The sequence below is a fragment of the Haliotis rubra genome, unplaced genomic scaffold, assembly GCF_003918875.1.
Source record: "Haliotis rubra isolate DU_JTF1 unplaced genomic scaffold, ASM391887v1 Scf1117, whole genome shotgun sequence".
Classification (NCBI taxonomy): domain Eukaryota; kingdom Metazoa; phylum Mollusca; class Gastropoda; order Lepetellida; family Haliotidae; genus Haliotis; species Haliotis rubra.
Window position 1 is genome coordinate 214,819 of NW_025765023.1, and position 18,178 is coordinate 232,996.

The 18,178-nt window shown below is 41.3% G+C and overlaps 1 protein-coding gene across 1 annotated transcript in view; it reads right to left on the minus strand.

The window, feature by feature from the left end:
• The window catches only part of LOC124289262, a 79,520-nt gene that overhangs the window by 30,110 nt on the left and 31,232 nt on the right, over positions 1 to 18,178 (minus strand). The window contains exons 9-13 of the mRNA XM_046725873.1: positions 14,336 to 14,488; positions 11,388 to 12,596; positions 1,173 to 1,183; positions 383 to 974; positions 92 to 163 (exon numbers count right to left, since the gene is read on the minus strand). Of these exons, the coding sequence (XP_046581829.1) occupies positions 92 to 163; positions 383 to 974; positions 1,173 to 1,183; positions 11,388 to 12,596; positions 14,336 to 14,488 (2,037 nt within the window). The remainder of the gene's footprint in view (positions 1 to 91; positions 164 to 382; positions 975 to 1,172; positions 1,184 to 11,387; positions 12,597 to 14,335; positions 14,489 to 18,178) is intronic.

Consider the following 18,178-nt stretch of genomic DNA (forward strand, 5'->3'; position numbering starts at 1 on the left):
TCACAGTCAGTGTCTGTTCCTATATCAGTAACAGGTTCTTGTTTCAGGTCATCTATGTCCTGTAATGCACTCTCACAGTCAGTGTTTGCACCTATATCAGTAACAGGTTCTTGTTTCAGGTCATCTATTTCCAGTAATGCTCTCTCACAGTCAGTGTTTCCACCTGTGTCAGTAATGGGTTCTTGTTTCAGGTCACTTATGTCCAGCATTTTTCTTTCACAGTAAGTGTTTGCACCTATATCAGCAACGGGTTCTTGTTTTTTCAGGTCACTTATGTCCAGCATTTTTCTTTCATAGTAAGTGTTTGCACCTATATCAGCAACGGGTTCTTGTTTGAGATCATCTATTTCCAGTAATGCTCTCGCACAGTCAGTGTTTGCACCAATATCAGTAACAGGTTCTTGTTTCAGGTCATCTATTTCTAGTAATGTTCTCTCACAGACAGTTTTTCTACCTGTTTCAACAACAGGCTCTTTTCCAAGACTAGCTATTTCTGGCAATATTCCTTCATAGTCAGTGTTTCCACTTTTGTCAGTCACAGGTTCTATCTTGAGATCACTTGTTTCTAAAGCTCTTTCACAGTCAAAATTGCCACCCCTGTTAGTAAGAGGTTCTTGTTTCAGGTCATCTATGTCCAGCATTTCTCTCTCACAGTCAGTGTTTGCACCTGTGTCAGTAACAGGTTCTTGTTTCAGGTCATTTGTTTTCAGTAATGTTCTCTCACAGTCACTGTTTGCACCTACATCAGGAACGGGTTCTTGTTTCAGGTCACCTACGTCCACTAATGCTCTCTCACAGTCAGTGTTTCCATCTGTGTCAGTAACACCTTGTTTGAGATCACTTGTTTCTAATACTCTCTCATAGTCAAAATAGCCACCAGTGTCCGTAACAGGTTCTTTCTTCAGATCACCTAAATCTGGCAATGCTCTCTCACAGTCCATGATTACATTTGTTTTAGTGACACAGTCAATATTCTATGGTTCTCATTGTATCTCCATCACTTACTTGGATAATGTGTTGGTCACTGAAAACAGGAAAGAGTTGTTACTTTACTTTATCCTGTTCATGTATTAAATAAAGATGATTCAACAAGCATCCCCCAAGAACAACTGGGGCAGGAACAGAATATAATGTCACATGCTGAATTTTTGCAATCAGATCTGCAAAAGTACCAAGCTCAGTTCTGTCAAGACATTGGATTTTCAAATCCAACATGACAAACGTCAACTTTCCAATACATGTAGTCTACTTTCCCTATATATCGGCTTTAGTGTGTTCATGTTCAAATCCCACATGACTTTCCAATACATGTAATCTACTTTCCCTATATATCAGCAGCTTCAGGCTTAAGTGTGTTTATTTCTAACTGAGGTACAATTATGCATCATCTTTCTTTTCTGAGTGAGTGAGTTTAGTTTTACGCCACACTCAGCAATATTCCTGTTATATGGGGGCGGTCTGTAAATAATCGAGTCTGGACCAGACAATCCAGTGATCAACAGCATGGGCATCGACCTGCGCAATTGGGAAACGATATATCTTTCTATGAAGATTTCAAACAGTGTAATATGACTATAACACAAATGTGTTTTGAAGGTTACAGTAAAGTTTTTACAATAACTTTATGTTACGTATGTGGAGAGCATTTCCAAATATCATGCATCAATGACAAAAATGCTATTCCATATTGTCACTTGTACCATGTTTCCATGTCTTCTCAGGTCAACAGTTGACTTGTCTTTGCATGTGTTTGAGATATGGGTAAGACTACAGAATACCAGGTACCTTCCATTATCTTTGAAAGCAGGCAAGTTTACTTTTGGTTAGGGTTAGGGTTAGGGTCAGGGTTAGGGTCAGGGTTAGCGTTAGGGTTAGTGTGACGTGACACGCTAATCAATATGACTGGTAGGTATCTGGTATTCTGTAGGTGTACTGAGATATATGTCACCTTAAGCTCACCTATCACATATGGTGGTGGAGTGGCCTAGTGGTTAAAGCGTTCGCTTGTCACACCGAAGACCCGGGTTCGATTTAGCACATGGGTACAGTGTGAGAAGCATATTTTTGGTGCCCCCTGCTGGGATATTGCTAAAGGTGGCGTGAAACTAAACTCACTCACTCATTTATCCTAAACAATTTGTTATTGTAATTCATGAACACACTCACATGATACAGCTGTATATGTACAATGAACTATGCTACTATCTCCCCCAGAACAGGTTTTACGACTTCACATTTATCCCACTAACAATGTTTGTTTCCTAAATAAATATGTCCACGGTAGTTTGACCCAAAACTATCTGAACTATCTACCACTGGCACCAACGGATGTGTCGAAATGTGTTTCAATTGGATATAATCTGCCCTAGAGCTAAGTTAAGGTCTAACCCTAAACCTTACACTGACTGACTGACTGACTGAGTTTAGTTTTACGCCGCTTTTAGCAATTTTCCAGCAATATCACGGCGGGGGACACCAGAAATGGGCTTAACACATTGTGCCCATGTGGGGAATCGAACCCGGGTCTTCGGCGTGACGAGCCAACGCTTTAACCACTAGGCTACACCCTAAACCTTACAGATCAAATGGTTGTTTGCCTCTAAAGAAGTGTGGGTTCTCTAAGGAAAAGTGTACCTGATCCTAAACGTAACCCTTAGGATCGAAAAGCGTTGTTTACACCGTAAAGATGTGCCAGCTCAGGATCGTTTGCCTCCGAAGAAGTGTCACTGGAGAGCACTGGATAGTGGGGCAAGCAGCGATATAGCGAGGCAGTGGGCGCGCTATAGGCTGCGCCCGGTAAACCGTCACCAACTGTCCAAATTCACCCACAAACGATCGAGACACAACCCATTTAGCCCTCCGAAGTCATTTGTGATCTATTCTGCAGGTGTTACTTACACTCAAGTGACGCCCTAGTGCACACACACACCTTCACATACATACTTACACACTTGAGTCAAGCCTAGAAAGGGTAGTTTCCTGTGTTGACAACAAATACACTGACAACATGGGAAACGGCATTGTACCAAACGGTTAGTGCACAAATATTAAAACGGACTCAGTATGCGGAGAATGGTGACGACTAAACATCACCTAATTTTTAACAGGTTTGGGGAACATTTGTGGGTGGGAACCACCTTTTCATATTCTGGACACTGATGCCGGAGTGCAGTTCGATGCAATGCCATTACACGAATTATCTTATGGACTGATGCCTTCATTTGAATCTCTTTTTCTCACAGGAAGAGGACATTCATGCATTTAATGGTTTCATGCATTCGTGGTTTGGTAGACTGAACGCTTTAACCACTAGGCTACCCCCACCGCCCCTCCTGGATGTCTGCTGACTCTGGGTGAGTTATATATGAGAATATGTACAAATGTTTTGAAAATAAGCATACGTATTGTCCAGAAAGAGTGGGCATAGTCTACATGTGAGGCCCCATGATGAAATAATATATCTATTAAGCATGTATTTTCTATATATATCAGCGTATGCTCATACTGGTTTTAGGAAAGGACTGTTTAAGCATGACGTACGTACGAAAGTACTGTCGGAAATAGAAAAGAAAACTGTGTTTAGGCTATTACTCTGTATCCCTAATATTTACACAATTGCGAAATAACGCACATCCATGGGCCTAACTGGGCATTCAGTGGGATGCGTAATAGGATATTCAGAAAAGCGTGTTTACTCGTAAAATCGCGCAAAGCTTCCTTGGTTTAATTCGCCTAAAGGATTATCTTATCTCAGCTGATATCTCTGTCCCCTAGCCCGACCCCAACCAATGTCTGCGACACCCGTCTTGGTTTTGCTTTTGAGACGACCCCTTCTACCTGTTTCTTTTTATAGTGACAGTGAGACTCCATGGTAGCTACATCCTTATAGTTTCGGTATTAAAGTTATTAGTTTTTACGTCAGCTATCGTTTATAATGAAGGTAAGTTTCATTTCAAAATGAACTTTGAAAAAGTGTTCTTTGTAATACAATATCATAGCACGCTAAATTGCATAAAGCCATGGTCTGTTCCAAATAAGTCACTTTGGATATAGAAAAAAGCGCTTTGTTCATTTTTGCACTATATCTCTCTTCAGTAAAGTCCCTTTTCTACGTTTCCTATCTCCCTACCACTAAGACTGCAGTTAGGCCGAACTTAGTTTAACAGATATTTCACACTTTCACATATCAACTACATAAATTGTAGATATAAATGAGAAAAAAAAAGGTTGATTTTTTCTATTTCCGACAGTACTTTACTGTATTTATTAATTATAATTAATATTTGGAACAATATACATATTGAAAGTTGTTTTAGAAACTCACGGCTGTTGTCGAACAGTATGGATGATATCCCCATGTGTGACGCACTAGTGATCAATTTGATGCCATTTTCTACTTTGCTTTGGTACATGTGTTCCTGTGCTGTTGCTGTTTGTTTTTCATAAATATGCAATTGTCTTGCCTTTGCATGTGTTTGTGACGTGAACCACTGGTGGGAAGGATACACTCGCCTTTTTGCGACCACCTGATATCAGCGCTATTTGATAGTGATACACATGCTCAAGCACTTTGCCCTTGGTAAGGGTTTCTTGTGGACGTCTTTCTCACTACAGCAAGCCTGTACAGACCTCTGTTCGTAATTATCCTGAAATGTCATTTTGGGGGGGGCATTTTAATCATCTTAAAGGGCTTGGAATGGAGATTTCAAAATCCATATTGTATTATGAAGCTTTCATTCATTTCGATTTAATTAGGAGACGAAATTGAAAGAGGTACGAATTTGTTGGCTCCGTTTCACGTTTTTACCGAGCTGTAAATCATTTAACAGAGATGACACATTGCTCTTTCATTTCAGATTCAATGCATTGCTGATGTTAAGTTTTCTGAGTGCAGACAGTGAAGCCAAAACTTGTATGTAAGGTAGAGGAACCACGATCCTGGAACCACAACAGGAAGTAATGGTGTTGCATGCTGGGGACACATTCAACAAGTCCTTAAATGTTGACTGACTGACTGAGTATGGTTTTACGCCGTTTTTAGCAATATTCCAGCAATATCACGGCGGGGGACACCAGAAATGGGCTTCACAAATTGTACCCATGTGGGGAATCGAACCCGGGCCTTCGGCGTGACGAGCCAACGCTTTAACCACTAGGCTACCCCACCGCCCCCCTTAAATGTTGACACAGAGTTGACACAGAAAGTTGTCGAAAAGAGCCTCAATGATGTATTAGGATACACTCACAGATTCATAATTACTAATTTCCTTCAAAACATTAATGATGTGTAGTGGTTAAAAAGACACTTTCAACTACATCATAATTATACTTGATAATTTCTGGTTACATAAATGAGTGAGTTAGACAATCCAGTGATCAACAGCATGAGCATCAATCTCCGCAATTGGGGACCGATGACATGTGTCAATTATGTCAGCGAGCCTGACCACCCAACCCCGTTAGTCGCCTTTTACGGGCTACTGAAGACCAGTTCTAACCCGGAGTGAGTGAATATGGTTTTACGCCGCTTTTAGCAATATTCAAATATTCAAATATACAGCGCTTCTTTCTAAAAGATATTGTTCAAACAAGCCCACGGGGTCCCAAAGCAGGCAGCATCAGTATCGCCCTTTGCATGCCTTGTTTTGGCCCTTCAGAGTGAGTGCGTGAGTGAGTTGAGTTTTAGCAATATTCCAGCAATATCACGGCGGGAGACACCAGAAATGGGCTTCACACATTGTACTCATGTGGGGAATCGAACCCGGGTCTTCGGCGTGACGAGCGACCACTAGGCTACCCCACCGCCCTCTAACCCGGATCTTCACGAGTCTCTGAAAATATATATACCGTTCATTGTATATCTGTATCTATGGTGTTTACGCTTGTCAAATAATTAGCGTCGTGTGTGATCCGGCTTAGTCCTAACCAACACCTGGATTGACGAACACGGGTCATCGGCGTAACGAGCGAACGCTTTCACCACTAGGCTACCCCATAACCCCTGTAAACAGCAGAATCTCTCAAGTTGTTGGAATATTGATTTTAGTTTCAACAGAAATAGTTAACACACTATGTGGTGTTATCACAGGACTGCATGGTCAATACTCCGACTTTTAACACGCTGTTTGTAGGCTGGTTTGTTGTTTAACGCATCACTCAGCAATATTCCAGCTATATGGCGGCGGTCTGTAAATAATCGAGTCTGGACCAGATAATCCAGTGATCTACATCGACCTTCCTATTGGTATACGATGGCATGTGTCAACCAAGTCAGCGAGCCTGACCACCCGTTAGCCGCTTCTTACGACAAGCATGGGTTACTGAAGATCAATTCTAACCCGGGTTGTAGGTAGGAAGTACTGCTTTGAATTGTAAGGCAAACAGCACCTTCATACTTTTTAATGCAAATAATATGGTGAGCGTGGTTATGTTGGCAACAGGTGTCATCACTCATTTTCATTTATATTGATACTGCTATTTTCATGCTCAATGGAATCAGTTTGGGCAAGTAATCTTCACTGGCGATGCCGTTTTCTAATGATACTTCATGAATTAAATTGAAATTTTGTAAACATAATATCATATAGAATCGTGTAGAATAAAAATAACACAATGTACTATGAAACAAATACGGATAATATACTGAGAGAAAAAAATAAAGGATCACAGGAAAATTCAAGCGTTCCTGTTTTCATCACCAGCTCTGAATAGCGCTGTGGCGATGAAAACTGAAAAATTATAAAGGAACGCTTGAATTTTCCAGTGATCCATTATTTGTTTCTCTCAGTATATTTACATATTTTCTACATACCGTAAATCATAATGAATTTTTGGACCCATTTTCGCCGAATTGGAATCTTCATGGAACAAGCTCTATTTGTGTGAACACCAAATGCTTCCATGTGAAAGAAATAGTTCGGAAATTCCAGATCATTCACATATACAGCGCTTCTTTCTAAAAAAATATTGTTCAAACAAGCCTACAGGGTCCCTAAGCAGGCAACATCAGTATCAAGAAAACTGGCATCGCTCTTTGCATGCCTTGTATTGGTCCTTTAGAGTGAGTGAGTGAGTTGAGTTTTACGCCGCTTTTAGCAATATTCCTGCAATATCACGGCGGGGGACACCAGAAATAGGCTTTACACATTGTACCTCCCCAAGTTCGATTCCCCACATGCATGCCAGCTTTCTTGATACTGATGTTGCCTGCTTTGGGACCCTGTAGACTTGTTTGGACAAAGTCTTTTATGGTACGTCACAATGACCAAGACAGGTGTGCGTGTTAGATGATTATTGGTCACTAAAAAGATTGTCCAGATGAGTGGTGTGACGTGAAATAAAATGGGATTCAACATCGCGTTCATATGAGGCGGTTTTATTTCAACATGCACCTTGTTCGCCGAGCTATCATGTCGCAGTTAACATAGAAATTCCATTTGCACAAGGGGGTGGTGGGGTAGCCTTGTGGTTAAAGCGTTCGCTCATCACGCCTAAGACCCGGGTTCGATTCTTCACATGGGTACAATGTGTGAGGTCCATTTCTGGTGTCCCCCGCCGAGGTATTGCTGGAATATTGCTAAAAGCCACTTACACACAGACATAAAAAATCCACATACACACAGTACTGCCTCCAACCAGACCAGACCAGTCTCAATTTAATATCCTTGAGACCAAAATGTTTCTTTTGTCTTTCGATTGCTTTGGTATGACGAGGCTGGGATGGAACAATTGATTTTCAAGTCTTGGGGCAATTCGTGGATCTTCAATTTTAGATTTAACGGAAGTAGGCTGACAGTTCACTACCGGGGGGGCAGATCATGTCCGTAAGAAACCCATTTCTGGTGTCCCCCGCCGTGATGTTGCTGGAGGATTGCTAAAAGCAGCGTAAAACCATGCTCACTCACTCACTCATGTCAGTAACCTTACCATCCACCCTGTAAGTTTGATGATCCACCACAGGCATCTTTTCACGTCAACCTGGATTCTGTGCCTGCATTGTTATCAAAAATCAATGTGATCTCAAGTATGATATATTTATATTCAACATTCTGAAAAGTCATTAAGATTGAAACAATATTTTTATTCAGGAAGAATTAGTCATGAAATTCCAAACGTTTAGTTTAGTTCAGAAACAGCCGTTATGTTTTAGTCAACTACATGAAACCTGTAGCTGTTATACATCAACTACAGTGAGCTTGTTTTCACTCTTTCTTCATTGGGACCGCCTTCGTGGTGTAGTGGTTTGAGCATCCTCCCGGAGAGCGCAAGGTCGCGGGGTCAATCCCCGCCCACGTCGTACAGAAAGACGTTAACATATGGTACTTGTTGATCACGGTCTGGCGATCGGCATTAATGGGTACAAGGACTGGTCGGCTCGGAGTCAGTATAATGTGTCTGAGTAGGGTGGAGTCGGTATAATGTGTCTGAGTGAGGTACTCATGCTTATACCTGTGATGGTTAGGGTTAGAATATTGATCTTCAGTAACCCATGCTTGTCGTAAGCTGCGACTAACGGGATCGGGTGGTCAGGCTGGCTGACTTGTTTGACATATGTCATCGGTTCCCAATTGGGCAGATCGAAGCTCATGTTGTTGATCACTGGCTTGTCTGGTCCAGACTCGATTATTTAGACTGCCACCATATAGCTGGAATATTGCTGAGTGCGGTGTAAAACTAAACTCACTCACTCACTATCCATGCATATCTCAGTGAGCTAGCACTATAAAATTAGCTTAGTCTGGGATAGTACAAGCAGCCACACATACACACACATGCACATGGTCATATGAGTACCCCATTTCACCTCACCTCATTCTTCATGGAATAACTATATACCTGAAAATGTCATCTGAGATTATTTGCACCTTGGGGTAGCCCAGTGGATAAAGAAAACCTAGGTTCGATTCCCCACAGAGATGATAGTGAGGATTGTTTCCAGTGGCCTTTGTTCTGTTGTGATATATCGGAAATATTGCTTGAAGCCACATAAAACAATACTCACTCACACACTCCAAGATCACACCTATAAGCTGTTAAATCTTTGTGGATTAGTGAGAACTACATTTCTCAATGGTAGTGTATACAAAGTTTCAAACCCAAGGGTATCAACGTTACCCACCACTAAGTTCCCAAGACACCCCACTTCAGATTTCACCCATGCAAGTGTGAATATGGCAACTTATCTCAATTTCCCTTTTAAAATGTGGGTAGAAAATATCATCCAGAAAATAGACCACAAACTGAAGTTATCAGACTTCAGTGAACATTTTCTTCTGACAAGGATGTGCAATTGGTGTACGGTGTAGGGTTATGGCTGAAACAGACCCAGATTATTTGTAAAATTTGCCCCATCTGATCAGAGAAAATATACTTGTATTGAAATAAATATACTGAGGGAAAAAATTAAGGGATCACATGAAAGCAGAAGTGTTCATTTCTTTCTTTCCAAGCTTCTTCACAAGCTGTGCAATACAAGGCTTTTGAAGTAACCTTGGAAAAAAATAAAGGAACATTTGTGTTTTCATGTGATCCCTATTTTTTACCCTCAGTATAATATACCCAACATACACTGAATTTTACATAACATACACTGAAGCGTGCAGTAGCCATTGCAGTTGGATGTACTTTTACAAATACGAGATCCTGTTTAACCTTTTTTCATGGGAAAGTAACAGCTTGTTAAACAATGTATTCAGGACACTACATCTCTATGAGGTGACACATTATAAAGTTAATAATAACTGGGGGGTGGGGGTGGGGTTTAGCCTAGTGGATAAAGCGTTGGCTCGTCACGCCGTAGACCCGGGTTCGATTTTCCACACAGGAACAATGTGTGAAGCCCATTTCTGGTGTCCCCTGCCGTGATATTGCTAAAAGCTGTGTGAAACCATACTCACTCACTCACTTATGCATGGAGTATTCATGGTAATTTCATTTTTTTTAACACTGCACCAGGTGAAACCAAGTGAATGAATCAGACTGTGCCATCAAAATATTGGTTGCACCATGTTATCAAGAACCCTATTGTCAGCTATGTCAGAGTGATATTCAAGGTCAATTTCTCCAGAAAAGTTCACTTTGCTCAATGTCTGAAAGATTTTTTTTGACTGATCATGGTTGCTATTTAACTAATATCTTAATTTTTATATACTCTTCATAAAAAGTAGGGGAACCTGAACTTTCAATTTGGATAAGAAGCATAAGCGTTAACAAAGACGTGCATGGGGGTGTCATTCTTGATTTTGACTGTTTTCAAGAAGGTCTATAAATCACTGTAGACCATTTTTAACAATCATCTTGCATCACAGTTGTTAGTGTTTGATTTTTTGTCATTCTTTTTTTGTTTGAAAATGAAAATCGTACACATTCTAATTTCATGTCTTACACCAATCATCTTTCAAGAGAGACTACTCTACAAACAACTATGGTCATAAGGAAGTGCAAGTGGTGATGCACTCTCAAAACATTCATTATTACCATCTAAACATTGATTGACTCCGATATATATTCCAATGTTTTTAATCAGAAATTATAAATTAAGTTCCCCTACTTTTTTACAAGAGTATATTTCTTTGCAAAATTTACCTGATCAATATGAGAAATAAAGAAATATATACCAATACTAAAACCTGCAGTGGTGCAGCCTGGTTATAGTGAAACCGATCCCTAATCTTATGTTGATTCCCTAGGTATGTGCAGTTTGTGGTTTAACGCCAACCAAGCCAGCGAGCCTGACCACCTGATCCCATTAGTCGCCTCTTATGACAAGCATGGGTTGCTGAACAGCAATTCTAATCTTGATCTTCAAGGGTTGTAGGTAGGATTCCCTGTCAGTGCAGTTTGTGTGTTTGTGGTTTAATGCTGGACTCGGCAATAATCTGTAAATAAATGAGTCTGGACCAGACAATCCAGTGATCGACTGCATGAGCATCAATCTACACAAATGGGATATGATGATGTGTGTCTACCAAGTCAATGTGTCTACCCACCAGATCCCATTGGTCGCCTCTTACGACAAGCATGGGTTACTGAAGACCAATTCTAACCCGGATCGTCATAGGTTGTACATGCAGTTACATGGAGTGGTGATACACATATGTGAACACACAACTCTAGGTGTAAATACCCCATCACATAAACATAACATAACATCCTGTGCTCAAAGGATTAACTGACATTACGTTTATTGAGTTATCAATTTTCAGTTATAACATATACAGGAGAAAGTTTTCTCACACTCATTTCACTAATCCGATGTCAATCCAGTGTGGCTAACCCAGCGTGGCCAACCCAGCGTGGCCAACCCAGAGTGGCCAACCCAGCGTGGCCAACCCAGCGTGGCCAAACCAGAGTGGCTAACCCAGCATGGCCAACCCAGAGTGGCTAACCCAGCGAGGCTAACCCAGTGTGGCTTACCATGTGTGTCTGCAGATAAACTGAGCGTGTAAATGCTTTCCCACACTCTCCACACTGAAAAGGCTTCAGTCCACTGTGGCAAAGCATGTGCCTTTTCATGTCACCTAATTGAGTAAATGTTCTCCCACATTCTCGACACATAAATGGCCTGATTCCGCTGTGAATCCTCAGATGGGCCTGCAGGTGGCCTGAGCGGGTAAAGGCTTTGTCACACTCATTGCACTTATAAGGTTTGATTCCGGTGTGACTTCTCATGTGTGACTGTAGGTTACTTGATTGTGTGAATTCTTTTCCACATTCGGTACATCGGTAAGGTTTGATTCCACTGTGACTCCTCATGTGTGACTGAAGGTTGCAAGATTGTGTGAATTCTTTCCCACATTCGGTACACTGGTACGGTCTGATTCCATTGTGACTTCTCATGTGCGACTGAAGGTTACAAGATTGTGTAAATTCTTTCCCACATTCAACACACCTGTAAGGTTTGATCCCACTGTGAATCCTCAAATGAGTGTGCAAGCTACCTGACTGTGTAAAGGATTTTCCACACTCTCCACACTGATAAGGCTTGATGCCACTGTGACGAAGCATATGCCTTTTCATGTCACCAGATTGAACAAATGTTCTCCCACACTCATCACAAACGTGAGGCAGCTTAACTGTCCTCCTACGATTTCTGCGTTTCTTGACCACTCCTGGTTCTACAATTGTTCTCTCATAGTCTGGGTTTCGGTCAGAGTCAATAGAGACTTGGTCCTTGAGGTCATCTTGTTCCTGGAAATCATGTGCTTCTAGCAATGTTCTCTCATAGTCTGGGTTTCGGTCAGAGTCAATAGAGACTTGGTCCTTGAGGTCATCCTGTTCCTGGAAATCATGTGTTTCTAGCAATGTTCTCTCATAGTCTGGGTTTCGGTCAGAGTCAAAAGAGACTTGGTCCTTGAGGTCATCTTGTTCCTGGAAATCATGTGTTTCTAGCAATGTTCTCTCATAGTCTGGGTTTCTGTCTGTGTCAATAGAGACAAGGTTCTTATCTGCTTGTGTCTTGTCAGAAACATCTTGTTCGTGTAAATCATGTGTTTCTAGCAAGGCTGACTCACAGTCCATGGTCACATTTGTTTCAGCAACAGAGCCAGGACTCTGTGGTTGGCTTTGTATTTCCATCATTAGCTTGTGAATGTTCACTGAAAACAAAGGAAGTCATTTTTGTTTATCATGATAGAAATATCCTCAAGATGTTTGCACAAAATTATCCCTGAGAAAAGTTTACTGATTGTATCAGCTCAACTAGGTCATTCGAAATCAAAGTAAACAGTGTAGGGCTGATCATAAAGCCTGTCTGTACCTACTGAACAGCTTAACTACTTAGATAATTCCAAGCTGTCATATTATACGGACTCCGAGCCAACCAGTCGTTGTATCCATTAATGCCGAGCGCCAGGCAGGGACCAACAAGTACCATATTTAACGTCTTTTGGTATGACGCGGTCGGGGATCGAACCCGCGACCTTCCGCTCTAACCACTACACCACGAAGGCGGTCTTTTCTTTTTGAGAGAGTGAGGTAATATTTACACTTGTTCTGAGTACATTGTAAGAAGTTTCAACAGAAATTTCTTCCACAGGGGCCTTCAACCAGTGAAATGCCATTCATAGTTTACCAGTCAAAGTAAAAAATAACTGAGGAGCAGAAACACTGTTGTTTATACAAAATATGCTCTTTACGACTGACAATGACTGAGTATACTGCAGGGATAACCGGTTATGAGAGTGTTCACCTTCCTGTGTCTGACAAGCAGCTTGGGTTGTACACTCCCCAGTGAGGATAAAGGCTCTATTTCACACCACACTTCTCCAAAAATAAATATTGCATTTCTCTCAATTAATACTATCAGCCCTGAGGGAAGCTACCATATAATTTAGTCCTCCCAAAACTACGTATTTAGATAACAATATTAAATTAAAAAGTTTGAATGAAATAATGCAACATTGCATTAATCGACTCTCACGCCCTCTACCGGCTGAACATTATTTCCAGGGAGTTATGTGGAGTGCTCTTTACGAATATCCTGTAACTCCTTTGAACACAGATTAACTCAGTCCTAGAAGAAAACATACAAGCAACTTGTGATTGAAACCATTCGGCAAACACTGACAACACTGCGTGCAACAGTTTTCGATGTACGGAGCAATTGTTTACATTCCACATGTAGCAAGTGTTCTCTGATTGGAAGCTGATCGCCTCAAAGATTCAATTATTGATTTCAGCCAAGACGTAAGGGATAATAAGTCTTTTATTGCACCAATAGGAAGCTAAAGTGAGAGCATATGCAATATATACAATATAGGCCACAATATTGTCGATAATTTTTTGTGAAATTGTGCCTTTTAGGAAATACCAGATACACATTGATCCTATTACTGGGGTATACTTAGTGTGGATTAAGTGAATTTGGAATTTGCAAAAATATCCACATTTGGCCATTGTTAAATCAATCTTTTTAAAATTTCTTTCTGCAAACCTTGCTCCAACATTGAAAAAACTGATGGCAAAATATATTGTTTCTGAGTATGTCTAACAGCTGATTATAACTATCATAACATTCTACCCAAGCACTCTTCAGAGTGACCAAACAATATCTTCTTATATCTACAAACCGTATATGATACACATCAATGTTTCGTTTACGAAAATTAACGATTTGGCTCGGTGCGGTTATAGTTGTACCCTAGGTGATACCTGGTCCTTGGCTATAGCTGACCGAATGTCAGGTCAGAAAATAAAAAAATTGCTTAGCCCACTACGCGGATAAATGACCACTGTTGCTTGCAAACGAGGCACCACTTCATTCGCGGACTTTACCAAGTGATGTATGTTTGTATCAATTCGCACAGTTTTCTTGTAATCTGTTGCTGATACTTACATTCCTCCGTCTCCTTTGTGTGTGACCTCCCTGCTTCTCGAGCTGCATATATACATGAGCAATAACTTCTTCGGGGTTGGCAATGCAAGAAACGGCACTGGAGCAATCTGGTATTGCGAATGAAGCTGAAACGGACACAATCACCAGAATGGCCTCATGTGATCGTGAATCAGAACAACTAAGGGAAAAAATAGGTCGGCACGCCACTTAGTAACCTGAAAATATTTATCTGGAGGGCGCTCCTGCCAAAACTTTCATCTTGAATTTTTCCGACAGTTTTAATTGTGCTTGTGATACATGTTGTGGTACTGCAGTAGTTGTGATTACACAATGCCATCTTTAGAAAGTGGTCAAATTGACAAATGTTATATTTGGGATTACACTTTCTTAGTAGAGTACATATGCTAGTACTTTTTTGGGGTTGAGTTCATCCGGGATTCGAACCCACACCCTCAGAGTCGGGCACCTAATCGCCAGCACACAAAGTCTTGAGCGGATAAGGCGGCTGACTTTGTGTGCTGGCGATTAGGTGCCTGACTCTGAGGGTGTGGGTTCGAATCCCGGATGAACTCAACCCCCCAAAAAGTACTAGCATATGTACTCTACTAAGAAAGTGTAATCCCAAATATAACATTTGTTACTTACTGCAGTAGTGTAATCATTTTGTGTAAATTTGTTCCAAGTGTACGCCTTATGTACATGTCACGTGTTCTTGATAGTTCACGGTCTTCCTGCCAAGAATACTGTCCATTGTCCTATGTGTGTATACTTTCAAACAAAACAGTGTACATGTACATAAAAATTGAAATGAAGTTCTAAACGGTTTGATAGATACCACTGACATTGTTTACAAGCAGTGTTTGCCCTTAACCCTGAAAAGCTGCAGGCCCTAAGGACCCAGAACCATAAAATGTTGTGGATCCTGGTCAGAATGTGTGGGCCCTATATTTTAGCTACAATATAAACAATACCCAGCAAATATAAAATGTGACAACCAACAAACTGAGTTAAAGAGTTCAATTTAGAAATTTGAAATAGAAATTACTGAATGATATTTTCTGAAAAATAATACTCTTACAGAAAAAAAGCGGACCGATAGTGCAATCTAACTCGAAAACTAATAAACATAACATATTCAATGAAACGCTGATCATAATCACATCAGACCCAATCTGTGAGGTTTTGCAGAATTTTGTCCTAAAACAAAAGCTGTTTAACAATCTATCATTAAAATATTGGTTTTTCAAGGGAGGAGTGCAGAGAAAGGGACAGCCAGGTGTTCGAGAAGCACGTTCACAAAGTAATTTATTCATTAACCTGTGCTGTGCCGTTCCATCCGTTCTCGAATACCTGACTGTCCCTTTCTCTGCCATAAGGACCTGCAGAAAACAAAAGCTGTGGGTCCAAGTGGTTTTCAGTCGGCTTCGGGAGTGAGAGAGTGAGTTTAGTTTTACGCCGCACTCAGCAATCTTGCAGCTATATGGCGGCGGTCTGTAAATGATCGAGTCTGGACCAGACAATCCAGTGATCAACAGTATGAGCATCGATCTGCGCAATTGGGAACCGAGGACATGTGTCAACCAAGTCAGCGAGCCTGACCACCCGATCCCGTTAGTCGCCTCTTACGACAAGCATGGGTTACTGAAGATCAATATTCTAACCCGGATCTTCACGGTTAAGTCAGCTTCGGGCCCGAGGACCGACGTCAGTTTCGAACGCTGTTTACAAAAGTGTCCACTCACAGAGAAGTTATGACAAAGGTGTTCATGTTCACATGGTGCGGTGAGGTAGCCTAGTGGTTAAAGCGTACGCTCGTCACACCGAAGACCCGGGTTCGATTCCCCACATGGGCACAATGCGTGAAGCCCATTTCTGGTGTCCCCCGCCATGATATTGCTGGGATATTGCTAAAAGTGGCGTAAAACTAAACTCACTCACTCACTCGTGTTCACATTAGTCGTAGAAAGTATGTAATGTATGACAATAATTATTCTATCTGGTTAACTTGGGTGTTTTCATTTTCATCTGGTCCCAAAACTAATCGACATATTCGACATATTACCTGAGCAGTTACATATGACAAACTCCTGGTGTAGTCAACAAATGAGTATGGTTTTACGCCGCTTTTAGCAATACTCCAGCAATATTCCGGCGGGGGGTAACAGAAATGGGCTTCACACATTGTGCCCATGTGGGGAATCGAACCCGGGTCTTCGGCATGACAAGCGGACGCTTTAATCACTTGGCTAACCTACCGCTCGGTATAGCCAACAAAGCATGACAACATTATTCCATTAGCATGTTGACGGATGCGCGAAAATCCCGGTTAGAACGGGGCCCCATTTCACAAAGCGCTCGTCAGCCTAAGATCTCGTAACTTTAGTCGTAGTATTCGTACCTCCTATACTGTAGCATTGACTTACGATAGCCGTATCGTTTGTGAAACAGGGCCCTGGTCTTCAGCAACCCGTGGTCGTCAGAAGAGGCGAGTAACGGGATCGGGTTGTCAGACTTGGTTCACACATGTCATCGTACCCAGTTGCGTAGATCGATACTCATAGTGATCATGACTGGATTCGATTATTTACAGACCGCCGATAGGGAGGTAATATATTTCTCGGGCCAAGCCGTGGATGCATCCAGGGTTTAGTGGAGAGTGATCGTAACGTATACCCTGGAGATTATCGAGGCTGTTCTCTGTTCATACCCGTGAAGATCCGGGTTAGAATTGATCTTCAGTATCCCATGCTTATCATAAGAGGCGACTAACGGGATCGGGTGATCAGGCTCGCTGACCTGGTTGACACATGTCATCGGTTCATTCCTCAAACTAATAACTTGACATCTTTTAGCAGTTGTTAGTTGACGAGACCACATATTCGCTTATGAACAACGAAATAAATTGATTTTCAAAGTTATCGAGCTGCAAGAACAATTTACTGAAACTTGATATTTCTTCGGTGACAGGAACACGTATTGCATGTGATGATCACCTTTAATTAACGTGGTCGTTCAGTTCCATGTATATTGTGTGTACTGTGGCTGTCTGTAAGGAGACAATTAAAACTGGGCTGCATGCAATGGGTTGGCAGAACAAGTCAAAACATTGATTACGAACAACAGTCTCGTTTCCTGGCTGACTGGGTTTCGTATTATTGCGCAACAGATACAATAACCAGTCCAGAATTTTGAGACCAATTCATTCAACTGGATACATAAATATTATTCAGTATTATTTGATACATCTAAGCACTTGTATATTGCAACACTACGCTCCTTCTTATCCTTACAAACACGTCTTGCGGCGTGCTCTGTCGTACAGCTTGCTCTGACGTACGGAAATCTGAAAACGAGCCTCTGTCGCTAGCAAAAAATTTGGCGGTCTGGTACGGACTTGATATTATATCGATCACATTGTGCGTTACAAAACTACAATGAATAAGCGCAAAAAACATTTTAGGTGTAACCAGTGAGCCAGATGAATTGTGAATCTTTTACGACCTCATCAAACAGGGCAGTCTGTGACGTCTTAGTTAAGGTCATGCTGCCTACACCTCGCCATAAGATATAGCCATACGACGTGATTAAAGTTTTAAAATAAAATTAACTTATCAATACCATTTTCTTTGGAAACAAGGAATTGGAATTCAGTGTAACCATAGTTGTTTGCGGTGTCTCTTTTCACACGAGAAATTTTGGATCGGCTGAAAAGTAGGTCATTATCTGAATAGGTTAATGAGACTCATGTTTCGGTTTGAGTCGAGGAATTCCATCACCGATCATGAAACCTGAACGAAAGGAGCGAAGGTTGAACTGGTGCTTACAGCATAGAAATTTTAACTG